At 42.9% G+C, this 18,024-nt stretch overlaps 1 protein-coding gene across 1 annotated transcript in view; it reads right to left on the bottom strand.

Moving 5' to 3' along the window:
- LOC133370004 (golgin subfamily A member 6-like protein 22) overlaps positions 1–13,712 on the bottom strand; it is a 67,693-nt gene extending 53,981 nt beyond the window's left edge. Inside the window, exons 1-6 of the mRNA XM_061595869.1 lie at positions 13,670–13,712; positions 11,881–12,032; positions 9,013–9,295; positions 7,088–7,185; positions 4,207–4,309; positions 2,461–2,586 (exon numbers count right to left, since the gene is read on the bottom strand). Of these exons, the coding sequence (XP_061451853.1) occupies positions 2,461–2,586; positions 4,207–4,309; positions 7,088–7,185; positions 9,013–9,295; positions 11,881–12,032; positions 13,670–13,711 (804 nt within the window). The 5' untranslated portion in view covers position 13,712. The remainder of the gene's footprint in view (positions 1–2,460; positions 2,587–4,206; positions 4,310–7,087; positions 7,186–9,012; positions 9,296–11,880; positions 12,033–13,669) is intronic.
- Positions 13,713–18,024: the final 4,312 nt, after the last annotated feature.

Raw genomic sequence — 18,024 nt, 5'->3', positions numbered from 1 at the left:
TGAGCATGCTGTATGTTGGAGGGGAACAGAGACGAGAGGTAGACAGAGGGTAAAGAGAATGGAGTGTCCTGGAAGAGGGACTGGCTGCCTCGATGGAATTCTTTTTTTATTTCTTTTTTACATTTTCCATAAGCAGATAGGTAAATATACATATTTGCATCCAAAACCCCCCAACAATAATAAAACATCTAAAATAATAGAAAGAGCGGAAGGAAAACAATCAGCGACTGCCCTGTCAGGGAACCAATATGTGGTTGCCATAAATTAAACATTTTTCAGTTTTGGTCATTTGTAGACTTTTGCAGGAGGTCTGGGATCCAAAGTTTCATTGTCAGTCTTAAGTGTTGGTTGGCTCGTTGGAACTCTAAGGGGAAGCACTTCACGCTACAATATTGTGTTGTACATTTGTAGCTTACTGTATACCACTATATTGATTTCTCTGCAGTATCACCAGAGAAAAAGACCTCCTCAAAGGAAACATCTACAAAGCAAACCTTTGGAAAAGATGAGACCCAGAGGAGGACTTTGAAATTATCTGAACTTCAACTGCTGCAGGGTGCCAGTAATTTCCTGGCTAAGATGACATTTGAACTCAAGATTCTCATTGCCCATGCTCCTAACCAGCACACTTCCATCAAGCACTTGATTCCATCAAAGCCAAAATGTTGTACTATACATATGTATATGCCACAAAAAGAACTTTGTTTAGGACATGCTTTTGACATGTGTTATAGGCAACATTAGCGATCCAGGTCCAATGAGGGCAATGAGGCAGTCCAGGAATAATAATGCTTTCAAGTGCTGAAAATGTTTCACCTGCATTATCTAAGTGTATATTCCTTGCAACAACCCTGCAAGGTAGGTCAGTATTATCACCCCCATATTGCAGATGGGGGGGGGACCTGAGGCTCGAAGACAGGGCTGGCCCAAGTAGGGATAATCAAATCCGTCAATTTCAGTTTCTCATTTTTCTGATCTTAAGTTTGGTTCTCCACATTTCCACAGCAATTTGGGGAGGGATGGGGAAAAACATTCTCATGAAAATTCATCAGTATTTTAGTGCAAATTTCTCCTAATATATAAACTGCTGTATCCAATACTTCCTAATATAGACATTTTTGCAAAGCAATTTTGTCCCAATATAAAGTGCTTTTGTATGTTATTTTCACTAATATATGAACACTTTGCCCTAGTATATGAATTTCTGTACACATTACTTGGCTGGAGAACTTCATTGCAAAATTGGAAAAAGTGCACATTTTGAGGAACGGCTGTGTTTTGGTTCACATTTTTTTTGAGAAGTGCAAATTCTGGAAGTTCACCTTTAAATGAGAATTGAATCGAATTTCTCCACCATCCCTAGGCCCAAGACATTTGCTGCCTGCGGCAAAGAGCAAGATGGTGCCCTCACTGTTCTTCATATAGAAGCAGACAAAACTGGCAACAGGCTAGCTATGGGGTGCAGAACAGACTGAGTGGCACACACAGCTCATTCTTCCATCAGAAGGGAATAGCAATACAAAATTGGGTCTGTATATCTTAAGTCTAAAAATGCCAAAATTAATAAAATAGAAAAAATATCCATCTTAATCTCAAACCATCTATATATCTATCATCTAGATCCATCTTCCTCCTGTTGGGAGGAAGGCCAGGATATATATCAAATAATAAAAATTATCTCAATGCAGAAGAAAAATAAAATGTTTAAAAACATATATGGAATAAATCCAGTATCAGCTGATATAGTCAACAATATTGTGACAAACCAAACATTACATAACAAACACTTATATAATAGACCAAATGTGTGTCTACCCTAAACGGGTTTTCTTCAGTGGTCAATAAAGATACATGGTTCAATTTTCTCACTACATAAACAGTTTGCTGTTGTATAAAAACAATATGTACTGAACTATCTTCTCCTAAAAATATATTTATATTCTTTGATGGATCTTGAATTGTGTGGGTTGCCCAATCATTCCTACTTACAAGGCTCATTCCTGGTTTCCTGGTTGCTGGCTGACCTGTGATAGAATTACTATTTGGACTACTGTTTATGTAGTGACAAAACTGAACCATATATCTGTATACCTACGTTTTTGTATATCTGTATAATATAGACATTTTATTTTCCCCTGCATAGACAGAGAGAGATTAAAGTTGGACATTTTTCTATTTTTTCTATTTTATTAATTTTGGCATTAATATTTTTTAGACTTAAATATACAGACCCAAGTTTGTATTGCTATTCATTTCTGTACATTGGATTCATATTTCCTTGTTCTTTCATCCCAAGAGAAGGGTAACAGCCAGGGGGCTGCTGCTCCCCTCCTGCTGCCACATCTGCCGCCTGAGGCAGTCAGCTCATTCTGCCTAATAGCAGGGCTGGCTCTGCTAGCAGAGGTGAGGTCTGAACTTGCTCTCTTTGACACACCATTATATTAGCAAGGATTCACTAACCTCTTTAGCAGATTTCAGCTGCTGCACCATCTCATCTTGTTTTTCTTCTAAAGCTTTGATGTGCTTCTTATGGCCTCCCAGGCTTTCCTGAAGAGTTATCAGCTCTTGGCCAATGTCCATCTTTCCCTGGAAATTAAGAGACCATTTGCATTATTTTGTGGGTTTTAATTACGTTTTTACCCTGCCCTAGCGCTCAAGGTGGCATATGTGGTTTCTGCCTCCCTTCTTTCCTCCTCTTAAGGTAGGTCAAGCTGAAAAAAGAGTGACTGAACTCAGGGCCATACATGCAGCAAGCTTCAAAGCTGAAGGGGAAGGTTTGAACCCAGGTCTATCTAGTCTAAGCCTAACACTTTACCCCAGCAATAGCCAGCATGGAGCCCTCCAGATTTTGTTGGGCTACAAATCCCATCAGCCCCGTCCAGCATGCCAATGGTTAGGGATGATGGGAATTGCAGTCCAGCAATATCTGGAGGGCATCATATTGGCTGCCCTGCTTTACCAATACACCACTCATGGACTCTCAGCCACACTGCTGTGGAGGTTGGCACCGGTAGAGAGGACTGGACAGTGCTGAGTTCAAGGAGAAATTGTAGGATCATCCAATAGATACAAAGTTTGAAGGAACCCCAAAGATCATCTAGTCCAACAGTTCCCAAACTTTTTTCCCACCTTGAAAACTGCTGAGGGTCTTGGCAGACCACTTAATGATTTTTCTGCCTGATGTAGCAATTGTAATGTGCTGTACAGCATGATTTTTATTGCTTCTTCTATTTTCTATATAATATTGAAATTTGCATTCCATGGCATTCAGATTGTAATACAATAAAATACAACATGAGAAATAAAAGAAGCAATAAAAATACAATTAAAAATCCATCCGAACATGTAATGTGTCCATGCCATGGGCCACCTGGATGAAGCTGGCAGACCATTGGTGGCCCACAGACCACACAGTTTGGGAGCCCCTGTCCTGGTCCAATCCACAACTGATAGGTGGCTATCCAGCCTCTCCAACAGAAAGTCGTCCCAATATTGACATTTTTCTTGTCATTTATTTGAACCAATTGGCTTGGGTTCTACTCTCTGGAACAACAGAATGCTGCATCATCAGTGAGGCAGTCCTTCAAATACTGAGGATCGCCTCTTCAGTCATCTCTTTTCCAGCTTAAACATGCCAAGCTCTTTCAGCCTTTCACCCATTGTTGATAATTGCATTGTATTTGTGGCACTGAAGCCCCTGAGCAGGGCTGCATGTACGTTGTGCTAAGGAAATTTAAAATTATACAACCAAGCAATCCAAATTCTGCACAGAGGGGGAAAAAAGAATTATTTGACCAGTATGCAAATTGAGCAAATTTGCATAATGTCTCTTATTTTTCATAATTCATTACAGTTTTGATTACCATGAGGAGGGGGTAAGGATCTATGCAGATACCAGCCCTGCCTCCAGCCGCTGAAAATCTATTTCAATCACACCCCTGGCTTCTGAGATTCCAACAGGGGTTGCTGACATGTTTTCAAATATATCTGTGGAGCCATGAGGGCCAATCACTTTTTTTTAAATTGCAATCCAAGATTCCTACATGTATGGATGCAGAAACTAAACTAAATTCTGCACCCACAGGAACCTTTTTTTTTTTTTTGCATTCCTGCAGATTTGCAACATAAACAGAGCCTGTCTACATTCAGTGCTATTCTAACCCTGCACACCTCCCACTGATGTCAATTTTAGAAAGCCAGCCTTACCGCAGCTACATTCTGACTGGAGTCCTGGGATGACGGTGAGTCACGATTCCTTTTGCCTATACAAGATTTGGCCTTTACCAGCTCTATTTCCAAATGGAAGATCCTAAAAGGCATGCAAATCCAGACAGAGATGAGGATCCCCCACCTCCCTACATGCTAAATATGGTTAATTGCTGCTTTTGTGAATTCGAAAAAAGAGTCACAGTAGCCAGAACATGCTCCCCATGGTCCCTGGGTGGTGAGAAGTTCCAGGTAGCCATGCTTACATGGCTACCTGGGGAGTAGGGTGGCCATTGACACATTGCCTAAAAAGGAACAACAATTTGAATATAATTTGCATGTCCTAATTGATATGTATAGATGCAAATTTAGAAATAGCTGCTATATGTTGTTGACTGATTAGATAGATAGATGGATAGATAGATGGATAGATATACAAATTTTACCATAGTGGGGAAGACTGTGACCAGGTGACCTATGGGTCTGCTCTGTCTGTTGTTCAGGTCCTTCTTGCATGCTTCCTGTGGGCATCTGGTTGGCCACAGTGACAACAGGATGTTGGACTAGATGGGCCACTGGCCTGATCCAGCGGGCTCTTATGTTATTATGTTCTTAAACTGCCACTAGGCAATTTCAAGGCCCCTCTGGCTCTTCCTTCTTAGGGTTCATTATCGTTAATCTCAACTTTGACCCAACAGCCCTTCAAACAAAGGATTGCTTCAAAAGAGGGCTGTCTTTTCTAAAGAGTTTCACAGCAAGAGAGATGGATTGTTAAACCACTCTGGGAATTGCCGCTCTCCGAGGGGTATAGGGATCATCTAACAACTCTCAGTGACCTTAACAAACTACAGTTCCCAGGATTCTTGGGGGGTAGGGAAAACCCGTGTAAAGCAGTATGATGTGGCTTTAAATATATTATGCAGATGGAGCCTCAGGGTAGAGCCATACTTACTGTTGTGCCAGTTCCAGTGCCTTAATTTTTGTAGGCAGGTTTGACAATGTACACATTTTTGCAAGCAATTTCTTGTCATGTCATGCATTTTTGTATGTTATTTTCACTCATAAGTTCATTTTTATACACATTTCCCCCTAACATATGCAGCTTTGTAAACATTGGTTGGTGAACTCCATTGCAACATTCGAATAAGTGCAAATTTCAGAGGATGGTGTGTTTCAGTTCTCATATTGTTTTGGAAAATGCGAATTCAATAGATTCGGCTTGAAATGTGAACTGAATTGAATTTCTCCTCCATCTCTATTTTGTACTGAGGGCCGCTTTCATCCTTGGCCGGTTCTCTAGGGGCCACAGGCCAGCAGTGGGTGTGGCTCCCCACTCTCAAGTGCACTCTCACATATATACCATACATTTAAAGCACATTCCCTAAGAATCCTGGGAACTGTAGTTAATCCCCCCTAGAGCTACAGTTCCTAGCACCCTTAACAAACTAGAGTTCCCGGGATTCTTGGGGGGTTGTCCCTTGAATGTGCTTTAAGGGTAGGGTGGGTACACAGCCAAAGACAGACCCCCTCCTGCAAAGTGGTGGTTATTGTCACAGAATGTTAAGTGACTATTGTTGGGGGGCAGACAACTAGAGAAAGGGGGCGGGAGTCAGAATGAAATGGAATGACTGGAATCCTGAGCAGGGAGGACGCCGCACCATAACATTTTGTTGCAGGGCACATTAGTAAAAACTTATTCTGGGAAGGAAGGATAGTATGATTCTAAGGCTGTAAACACACTAGTCACCAGAGCAAAGTGTTTCTATTAGCCACACCTGGAGGTTGATCTGCCCATCAGTTGTGAATTCTCTTTGAAGCCGAATTTAAAAATACACAAACTCAAGCAGCACCAGATTTTACAGTAAAAAGGGGTGCAGTTTAACAAGCATCATGTGCCCCCGTTTTCAGAAGAGAGAGGTGGAGATGCACTGGAACCGGCAGAACAGTGTGTTTTCTACCCTGATTCTCCCTGCACTTATCTGTGGTCCTATGTAAATATTCCAGAAGAAAATGAAAGGTCAAGGAAATCAGGTGATTGCTCTCATTAAATTGCAGTGGGGGCAGCAGAAGTTAGATTGGGATCTACTGGAAGATCACTGGATGATTTGTAATTCAGCAATGAGTTTCTGACTCCCAACTAACATTAGCAACAGCAATGTTTGGCGTACCCTCCAAAATTAGACTGTTAGCATACTTGATCTGCAGTCACTCAGATGTAAAGCATTGTGCAGCGCATTCCACAGTATTGTTCCTTGAAGCTCCTTTGCCATCATCACATACTTCCAGAATGAGCTTTGTAATGGGGCATACATTGAAAGCACCATCCAAACTGCCAGACGTACCCAGTGGTGGCTGGTCTTCATTGGGACTGGGAGGGTGTGAGGCAGGAGGCCAACAGTAGGTGGAGCCAGAGCCAATGACAAACAGAGACAGATAATTCTAGATTTGTCCCGATCTTTCACCCTGCTGCGTTTTTTGACTCTGATACGAAGGAGGAGGAAGCTGTCAACTAGTGCTGTCCTTGGGACTGGTTATAAGGAAGAAGGCAGACAGGTGGTGGGCTGGCCAAGGGCTGACTGAGGTTGGTGAGGGGGTGCCCCATTTGCCCTAATCGACAAATCCACCAGCCTTCTCACCTGAAAAGTATCAGCCCCCAACAATCATTCAGACAAATCCTTCCTTGATTATTATTTTTTAACTAGATGTATTTATCTGGTTTTTTTGCTTTTCTTCCATGGAACTCAAGGTGACATGCATGAGATTCCCATGTGGTCTCTCATCCAGACATTGACCAGGGCCACACCTGCTTAGCTTCAGCAAGGTTGCTGTGCCGCCAGCCTTGAGGCCATGCCTTGGGACTCTGAGGCAAGGTCATACTCACTTGTCATCTAGGTCCCCTTTCTGCTTCCTGTCTTTCGTCCGTGTCATTTCCAACCATTTCTTTTCCTTTTGTAGATGAGCAAAAGAGCTCTCCATCTGCTGTAAGAAAGACAAGGGGTCAGAGGAGATTGAGGCAAACTGTAAATTAATCTCCATTGCATGAAATGAAGGAGGTATCAGACTATGTTCCTACGTGAGATTGTTCCTTGGAAAAAAAGCCATAGCTCAGTAGCAGGGCATCTGACTTGCATGCAGAAGGTTCCAGGTTCATTCCCTGGCATCTCCAGGAAGGGCTAGGAAAGACACCCGCCTGAGACCATGGAGAGCTGCTCCCAGTCAGTGTGAACCACTGCTTCAACCGTGAGTCCCCAGATGTTGTTGGACTATAACTCCCACCATCCTTGGCCACTGGCTAAGCCGGTTGGGGTTGATGGGAGTTGTAGCTAACATCTGGGGGTCCAAGGTTGAAGAACAGCGGTGTAGGCAGTACTGAGCTAGATGGAGCCCTGGTCTGACTCAGTAGGAGGCACCTTCCTATGATCCTATGTATTTACCCCAACAAGGACTGGAGCATAAACTACTCCAGACACTTGAGAGTGGTACTCTGGGAGCAAACAAGAGTCTACAGTTTGTAGATTTCAGAATACAAGAGCCCTGCTGGATCAGGCCAGTGGCCCATCTGGTCCAGCATCCTGATGGGAAGCCCACAAGCAGGACATGAGTGGCCAGCCAGATGCCCACAAGCAGGACATGAGTGCAACCTTACTCTCCCTGTTTGCACTCCCCAGCAACTGGTATTCAGAGGCGTCCTGGGGGTAGTATATAGTCACCATAACTAACCACTGATAGCCTTATCCTCCATGAATTTGTCTGATTCCCTTTTAAAGATGCTCAAGTTGGCGGTCATCACTATATCTTGTGGGAGGAAGTTCCATAGTTTAACTATGCGCTGTATGAAGAAGTACTTCCTTTGGTCTGTCCTGAATCTTCCAACATTCAGCTTAATTCATAGGAAGCTGCCTTACAATGAGTGAGACCATTGGTCCATCTAACCCAATATTATCTACACTGATTGGCAGCAGCATTCCAGGCTTTCAGCCTTCAGGCAGGAGTATTTCATAGCCCTTCCTGGAGATGCCATGGATTAAACTTGGGGCCTTCTGCATGCAAGGCAGATGATCTACCACCGAGCTACAATCCTTCATTAGACAGCCCCAGATTCTAGTATAATGAAAAAGGGAGAAAAACTCCCTATCCACTTTCTCTGCACCTGCATAATCCTATAAGCCTCTCACTTACCCCTTTACTTGCCTTTTTTCTAACCTAAAATGCCCCAAATGTTATAACTAGGGATGGGCGAGAAATTCGATTCAGTTTGCGTTTCAAGCTGGATCTATCAAATTCGCACTTTCCGAAACAATATGAGAACTGAAATGCAGCCACCCCTCGAAATTGGCACTGATTTGAATTTTGCAATGCAGTTCACCAATCAAACAATGTTTTCCAAAATGCATACATTAGGGGGAAATGTGCATAAAAATGAATACATGAGTGAAAACAACACAAAAATGCATTACATGACAAGAAATTGCTTTCAAAAATGTGCACATTACTCAAAACTGCCTACAAAAATGGGTTTATTAAGAGAAATTTGCTCTAAGATGATGGAGAATTTTCATGAGGATTTCTTTTAAAAAATTGGCAAATTGTGCAGAAACATGGAGAACTGAATTTAAGACTGGAAAAATGAGAAACGGAGAGAACCAAAATTGACAGGTCTTTCCATCCCTGGTTGTAACCTTTCCTTATAGAAGAGTTGCTCCACCTCCCTCGTCATTTTGGTTGCCCTTTTGTGAACCTTTCCCAGCACTAAAATATCCTTTTTGAGGTTCAGCACCCAGAGCTCTCCACAGTATTCCACATTACCTTCTGTTTAAGGGAGTACAGCTCAAACTGCATCATGCTGAGTTCCATCTCCAGGTTCCTCACCATGCAGCTAGCTTCCCCCAGCTCAATTTTCCTTCCTAGCTCTTCCAGTAAGGATGGTCGCAAGTCAAGCTCCGAGCCAGTCCTCCATATCCTTCTAGCCAATGGCTGCATGGGACTATACTCTCTTGCATTGCTGTTTGGGAGGCGAGATAAAGAATGCCTTCTTCTGGTGGTTGAGCCGGGAAGTTGCCCATTGTCTTCTATACCATTTGATACATCCCTGTGAAGGACAATATAAGAATATATGTGAACAGGAGAGGGCATTCTCTGTGGTGGCTCCTAGGCTGTGGAATTCCCTCCCTGCAGAGGTTCCTCTGGCACCTTCACTTTATGGTTTCCACCATATGCTACACCTCTTTGTTTTGCCCTTTGACTACTGAGATACAAATTTTCAGAACCCACCCTATTCCTGTGACTATAATTTGTTTTCAACATTTAATTTTAAATTGTTGTAACCTGCCCTGGGATGAGAAGAAATTGAAATGATGATGATGATGATGATGATGACGATGACAGCCATAACAGCAGCAGCAGCCGCAGCCACAGCCGCCACAGCCGCCTTGCTGGATCAGGCCAGTGGTGCATCTAGTCCAGCATCCTGTTCTCACAGTGGTCAACCAGATGGCTATGGGAAGCCTGCAAGCAGTGCAAGCAGTGCTGAGCTCAACAGCACTCTCTCCACTTGCAGTTCTCAGCAACTGGCATTCATCCTGCCTCTGAGAGTGGAGGTAGAACATAGCCATCATGGCTAGTAGCCACGGATAACCTCATCCACTATGAATTGGTTGAATCCTGTTTTAAACCCCTCCAAGTTGGTGGCCATCACTACATCTTACACTCACTACATTTTACACCTCGTGCTTCATATCCTAAAAAAAGGATTTGAATGCAGAACTTTGATCTTGCCGTACACAAGGTTTAGCCTGTCATCAATGACACAATTATGTTTTTCCACTAGATCCTGCCTTTACATCTCGTGGGAGGATCACGGACAGAACAAACGTCCCTAGTAATATGGGGAGACAAAGCCAGATCTCATGCTGGTCTACATACAAAAGAACATCATTTGAATCATGACACCTTACAATACACACACTGGGACAGTTAAGATGCAATTTTAACATGTTTTAGCATCAGAGGTGCAGGGGAGGCACACATCAGTGAGCACCTTAACCTATTGGTTTATATTGCCTACAGTTAGTACAACTAACTGTGGGCCCCTCTAGATGTTTTTCTCTTGTGCATTCATCATAATTTGTGCTCATGATGGTATCGGGGCAATTATACATGATCCTGCTTTCAATACTATTTACACCTGCAAAGGTTTTGGGGTGGGCATACCACTTCATTTCCAATCAAGATAACTAGGTTGGCTGGGCCCACGCTAGGGATGGAAAGATCTGTCAGTTTCAGTTCTCTCCATTTCTTATTTTTCTAATCTGAAATGTGGTTTTCCACATTTCTGTAGCAATTTGCATTTTTTTTAAAAATCCTCATGAAATTCTCCAGCATTTTAGTGAGTTTCTCATAATAAACATGTTTTTGTAGGCAGTTTTGACATTTTTGCAAACATTTTGTTCCTAATACAAGACATTTATAGATTTTCACTCATATATTCATTTTTATGCACACTTTCGGTTCTCGTTTCAGAAAGTGCAAATTTGGTCGATTTGGCTTGAAATGCTAACTGAATGCTAGCCCACCCTCCAAAACAGCTAGGTAAGCTGCCTTTCTGGCACCCTCCTCTCCCCGAATTCCACCCCTGACTGGAATGGCATAACTTAGCCATGCATGCATCTTAATGTCACTTAAGTAACAATGCTGGGAATGGTTCAAACAGTTTTCACTTACATGTTTCCTTTGAAGGTTCAGGAAAGGCAACAGGATTTGGGGGCAGAGTGAGGTGGAGTGGGGCTGACTGAGACTTAGCTACAATTTGAGGAGCCCCCGGCCTCAGATGCTCTATCGCTGCCATATCGGCTGCATCAGGAGAGTGTAACATTAATGAACAGAAACTAGTAAAGATCTACCACAAGGCAAGAAAGACTAAACCGCCTTATTGCTAGAGTTTTGGATAAATATATATTGTAGCATAGTGCAGAAATAACTGGTCTATTAAGAAAAGAATAAAGAAATGTAAAGTTTATTACTACAAAGAGGTGAAGCCATAGATACTGAAGCAGCCACACAGCTTCCACTCAGAGAGCCGTTACTAAGGGAGGGGAGGAGCAAAGCCAACAAAAACAACAAACACTGTAAAGGAGGAACCAGCAGAGGGAAGAATATATTACCTTTCTGTCTCCCCCACCCCCATGGGTTCAGGTCACTTGTAACATGCATTGATACTTTACCCCCAACACTTACTACAGTCTCAGCTGAAAGTAAGCTTGCTAGCTAAATCTTTTTTGATGATTTAACTGATGTTTGCTAAAATGAAAGCAAATAAGAAGTCATTCAAGTAGCCTGTCTGTTTAACCAAACCACGCACGCACCCCTGGAATTTTGTCACTTAAAGTAGCTTAGTTGCGTCTATGAAGGAGGCACCATAGCTCTGTGGTAGAGTAGCTGTTTTGCATGCAGAAGGTCCCAGGGTCAGTCCCTGGCATCTCCAGGTCGGACTGGGAGTGACTCCTGCCCTGGATAGCCACTGCCAGTCAGTGTAGACAGTGTTGAGCTAGATGGACCAATGGTCTGACTCAGTATAAGGCAGTTTCCTGGTATCCTCTACTCTTAAGATACCCAACTACGTTATGCCGGGTGGATTTAACCTCTCCCCGCTCCTCTCCATGCAAAAGCCAAACATACATTATGCTGTCTTTGGAGCAGATGCCTTGCTGTGGACGCATCGCCTTTGCTCTCTGAGGATGCTTCGGGTGAAGAGAGTCCCTGCTATATTCTCTCACTCGGCTTCTTGAGCTGCTGAGCTCCAGTGCTCCTGGTGTCCCATTAGCAACTATCTGATCAAGGAGAAAGAAAGAGGCAGATGAGTACCAAATCTAGCATGGAAGGCTGCCGACTGACTGGCTGCATTTGGATGGCACACTAAACCATGGTTTGGCACAGAGATGGGGACACTGTGGCCCTCCAGATGTGGGTTGGACTCCCAACTCTCATCAGCAATAATAAGGCTAATGGTCAGTGACTATGGGAATTGTAGTTCAGGAACATCTGAAGGGCCACACTCTTCTGGGCTCATGTGCAACCCTCTCCCCATGTAGTCGAGAGGAGGAATTTGGACGTTTTTGCCTTTGCTTTTGATTAACCACAGTTTGCCATGTAATCCAAACTAACAAACCGTGGTTAATGTTCATTTACATTAATTGCGCTTAGCGTAAAACAAGCCATCTTCAAGTTGTAGTTTCTGCAGCTATCTTGCTTTAAGCTAACCATTTTTAAGCCATGTTCTAGGTTTGGACAAGCAGAGGTAAGCGGTGGTTAACCAAAACTGGAAGTGGAAGCTTGTAAACTTTTATTCCCACCTCTGGGTGACTTTTCAGCTGAGAAGTGGGGTAAAAGTACTTTTAAGTCAGGAATGGGGAGTGTGTGGCCCTCCAAATTTTGTTGGTCTACAGCTCCCACCATCCTTCACCATTGGAGATGCTGGCTGGGGCTGATGCAGTTTGGAGTCCAACCACATCTGGAAGGCCACAGGTTCTCCACTTGTGCTTTTGTCCTGTCCTAGTTGGATCCCAGGTTGCAGGGGCCTTCCAGATAACCAAGGTTCTTGTGGACACAGACAGCAGCAACATCCAAGGTCCAGTTCTAGGCAAGAAGAGGTTCCAACAAGTGTTCAGGCAAGACTCAGTGCAAATCAAGAAGCTGTCTGAGGTCCAGTTCAGCAGAGGTTCAAGCAGGGGCTCAGGCAAAAGACAAATCAAAGGGCAGCCTAAAGTCTAGGTTATGCTAAAGGTCAGGATCAGGTACCTGACACAGAGCTGGTACCAAGATGCTGTTCCAGCAGCTCTCCTAGCCTTGCATTGAGGCTTTTAAGCTAGAGCTACCAGAACTGCACTCAGCTAGGGTTGCCAGGCTCAGGGACTGAGACTGATCCTGTGTCTTTAGGAGAAGAGAAAGTCAACCAAGTGCAGGTGTTCTTGCAACACTGCAATGGGAAAAACCACAAGGTGGAATTCTCCCTTCCCCTTGCACAACTTGTAAAGATACAGAAGACCTCTTGGAGGCCGGGCCTGGCAACCCTACTCAGGACCCAGGTGCAGCCCCTTAGAGGTTTCTGCAGACAGTCCTCGTTGTGAGGAGGGGCCCTCCTCCTGAGGGGCCCTGTACTCACAAGGAGGCCTCCTCTGCAACCAAGCACTCTTCCTGACTGGGAAGGTTTCAGTCTACCTCTTGAGGCTCTATTGCTCCCAGGGGCTCAGGATTTGTTCTGCCTCTTCTTCAAAGGCCAACCTGCAGGGGGGGGATCCTTGCCAGTCTCCCTTGAGGGTCCCAGCTGCTGTTCGGTGCTGTTCCTGAGTTTCTGGAGGCTCCAGCTCCTCCTCAGTAGAGGAGTCGCCTTGAAGGGGCATGACCACTTTAAATAAATGGATGATCAAACCTGATGGGGTAAGCCCCAGCACAAAATGTACTTTCTTACCTTTGATGGAAAGATAACCTTTGGAGAAAGAGCCCTGTTCATGTTGTTTCTCTCCAGCTCTGCCAAAGAAAACAATTGCGAGAGCTGATGGTTTGTTCTAGAACTTTCCACAACTTTGCTGGGCCTAGCCGAGGGCTCCATTTCCACAAAGCCATGTTGGAAATATTTATTGCCAACACTGTAGCGGGAAGGGAAGGCGGTAAATCCACTCCACTTCTGGAGTAACATGTAGAGAGCTGAATTGTTACAATCAAGTCTTGTGAATGTCTCTCGTGGTTGTGCAGGTTTTAACACAGATCCAAAACTGGGATCTAGAGATCCAAGTCAATGGCCGAAGGAACTGGCAGGATCCAGGAAGAGCATGGGATCTGAAGAACACATCACCAAGCACATCAAAAAACAAGGGATCATAAAGCGAGATCTCACAAACCTGTGCTTTCCCCCAGCTTATAATCTTCCACAATCCTCAGGAAATCCTTACAACTGGGATGTTTAACATCTGATGTTTAACATCTGTTGAAATAGTCACCAGGTATAGCCAAAAGAATAACTTCTAGGTGAATTTATGGCTTTTCTCTTTCACTAACGAAATTAAGGAGGAAAGAAATCGAAAAAGCTTATCTTTGTTTTTATCGCAAAAAGCTGTCCTGGAGGTGCATTCTAAAGATACCAACAGAAGAGGGATTTCTATTTCGAGGAGGAGGGAACAAAAACTTTTTTTTTGGTCTATTTCATTTTGACGAATCTGCTTGTTCACGACGCCACTAATTGTTTTGATGTTGGGAACTAAGTTTGTTTTTGTATTCCTGAACACATAGAGATAAGGCAGGCTGTAATGTCTACACTGATATAAGCAAGCCTGGAACATTAACCCAATTGTGGCTGAAATAATTTTTGTTTCTGTGGTTTTAAGAAAGACAACCAGGAAAGCGATTGAGACCATGGAAGAAATTATGTTTCAGAAAATAATGGCTGAGATTGAGATAACGAAACAAACCCTGAGACAGGGTAGACAGGAGATGAAAATTGAATTTAACAAAATGACGCAGGAGCTTAAAGAAACAATGGATTCTGTGAGAGAGGAGTTTGATGGGATAGGGAAGCTACAAGCCCTGGAGATTGGAACAAATGTGAAATTGGAAAAAGATTTGGAGTTTATGGATGTTAGAAATAAAGTTTACTGTTTGGAATTCAACGTTGTCTCTGAAGAAATTAATGAAGATTTTGGTGGTAAAGTTATCAATGTCTTGGATAATTTTCTGGACTGGAATGATATGATGGAGCTTGACATAGAAAAAATCTATGGAGTTGGCTACAGATATGTGACAGTGGAGAAACTCTTAAGAAATGAGCCAGTGCATTTTGTAAAAAAGAAGAACAGAGATATGACTTTGCAGCAATATCTCAGCAACATACTCAGAATTCTTGACTGGAATGATGTGATGGGGCTTGACATAGAAAAAAGTTATGGAATTAACTACAAATATGTGACAGAGCAGAGATGCACCCAGAGCAGAGATGTGACTTTACAACAATATTTCAACAACATATTCAGAATTGATGGCAAGGACATATTTGTGATGGGGGAAATTCCCATCAGACTCTTGTTATATGACTATGGCTATGACAGCAAGATCATCATGGGATACTGATAATGGATGAATGGATACTGAAACCACTGGATTTAACAGGACTATTGAAGATGGAAGATGGAATTAATATTGATAATGGAAGAATGGTTGTGGAAATTATTGGACTTGGCAGATTTGACGAGATGGATTAATTGATATGTTTGCTTGGACTATGGCTATGACAACAAGATTATTATGGGATACTGATAACGGAAGAATGGCTACTGAAATTACTGGACTTAACAGGATTATTGAAGATGGAAGATGGAATTAATATAGATAATGGAAGAATGGCTATTGAAATTATTGGGCCTAACAGATTTGAATTAGATGGATTAAGTGATATGTTTATTTGGAGAAAAATTGAAAGATATATCTCTCAAGGAATTGAAACCTCTCTTGGACTTTTTGTGGAAAGAATAAAATAATGTTTATGAGATTTGATGATTAATTAAGATAACTACTGGAGGAAAGTGATTTTATAATATAATTTTAGAGATAGGATTGTTATATATTGTAGACCTATAACTGATCTGCACCAAATCGGAAGTCAACATTTTATTTTATTGTTTAATTGTTTTTGTTTTGTTTTGTTTCTTGTCTTTGAAAATTTGAATAAAAATTAATGATAAAAAAAAAAAATAACGGGAGAGCTCATAAACCTGTATTCTTCCACAATCCTGTGACTCTGGGAATCCTTATGACTCCCCCGGGGGTATCAGTACTGATATGAAATGTCTCATGAACTAGAAACTTGGCAACATTTCCAAATTTGACATTTCACTGAAGGGAAGGGGCACCTGTGGACTTTCAGAGGTTGCTGGCCTACGATTCCCATCCAGTGTTGTAGTAGCAAATTCTGAAGTGCAGGCGCTCTTCCTAAGAAACCCCATAGCCACACTGCTTCTAAGACTATACAACACATAAGTGATTTTTTGACCAATGCAGACAGCTTCCCCCCCCCCCACATGTGTATCCTCCCACTTTACTTTTGCCCCAGTGAAGGGTCTCGGAGGCCTTGAAAGCTTACTCACTATTTTGTGACATTTTTGCTTGGTCACAAATTCAGTAAAGGGACTTGGGGACTTTTCAAAATAAAAGTGGCAGCTAAACTGGTGGCCATGCATGCCAATCTAACGCACATCTTCCTAGGAGAAGAAATGGAGCTCAGTGGCAGAGCCTCTGCTTTGCATGCAATCAGTCCAGGTTCAATCCCTGGCATCTCCAGGTAGGGTTGGGAGAGATTCCTCTTTAAAACCCTAGGGAGCTGCTGCCAGTCAGAGGATTATTGATTGAATGATTATTTTGTCAATTAAAATTCTATCCTGCCCTTCCTCTTAAAGGAGCCCAGGGGGGCAAATATCAAAAAGGTAAAATAATATAACTTAAAATGTTCTTTTAAAAATGTAAAAACCATTTTAAAACCATCTAAAATATTCAAAACGCTGAGAGCACCTAAGTGCATTGAAAAGCAATCACATACCCTCACAACTGCTAATTTCAAGGTGGCCATGGCCAGTGTTTTTCAGCCATCAAATACCTGGGTAACGGAAATATTTTGGAATTTCTCCTGGAAATCAATCATTAAGATAGACACAGCTCACCAGGGAGGGCATTCCACAAATAGGGAATCACCATCAAGAAGGTCCTGTCACATTATCCCTGCTGTGAAGCAGGTGGCAGAGTGCCATCCCTGTCCCTCCCTGTATCACTATTATTCCCATCCTTGACCATTGGCTATGCTGGCCGGGGCTGATAGGAGTTGGAGTCCAACATCTGGAGAGCCACAGGTTTCTCATCCCTGTTTCAGTGCATTATCAATTTCCCAGCATGGAGAGGAAGGGATAGAAAAGCTGCCATAGATGAATTTTGCTCTGTAATTTAGCTAATAAAAGCTCAGAACCTCTACCAGGAATTACAAATAAAAGATGGAAACCTTATAGAAGAGTGTCTTGTTTCTGATTGGCTAGTCTTTTCAAAAGAGATCATTGGTGGTGTAATTGTTAACAATGCACATGAATACTCAGAAATAACTCCCATTGAATTTAATGGGACTTATCAGCTAAGGATGGATGGGGCTGTACCCTAAGAGAATGATCTCTGATCTAGAAGGCTGCTGATTCAAGTCTCATGCCACTCACTGAGTAAGTATAAGCAAACTACCGTCTCTCAGCCTCAGTCCTTTACTCTGCAGTATGGGAGGGGATAGTCATACTGCCTTTCAGGATTGTTATAAGGATTACTGTGGACACCAAAAGCACTGCAGTGTTGTATGCACCCCACTGTCTGAACGCTGTAAGACTTCCAGGGGGTTCCTGAGCTTATCCAGGGTTTGGTTTCCTTGGAATGAAGGTCAGTGTATAAGATGGAGTTCTCAGCAGTAACACTCCAATGGATCTTGCTTCCCCTTTAGGTTTCTGGGGTACTCCCCAAAGCCATGGTTTGGAGTTCAAGCACAGAGAACAAGCCAAGCCTCTGTCTCTTTTCAGCTTCCAGCTTTTCCTCAGACTCACTCAAAATCCACTTCCTGCCACAGCCAGGTGACAGAGAGAGGAGGAATGTCCTTGTTCCTATGGCAGCACATTGCTCTCCTGGCCAAATTCTTACATCAGTGGGGGCACTTGATAGACCCATTAACCAAACAAAGAACCTGGGTTGGTCATTACAGTAGGTTGCTTCTACTGCAGATCCCAGCTTCCAGATACAGGATTAGCATGCTGGGAG

Source organism: Rhineura floridana, chromosome 14, assembly GCF_030035675.1.
Source record: "Rhineura floridana isolate rRhiFlo1 chromosome 14, rRhiFlo1.hap2, whole genome shotgun sequence".
Taxonomy (NCBI): domain Eukaryota; kingdom Metazoa; phylum Chordata; class Lepidosauria; order Squamata; family Rhineuridae; genus Rhineura; species Rhineura floridana.
This window is presented reverse-complemented; position numbering and strand designations above follow the sequence as displayed.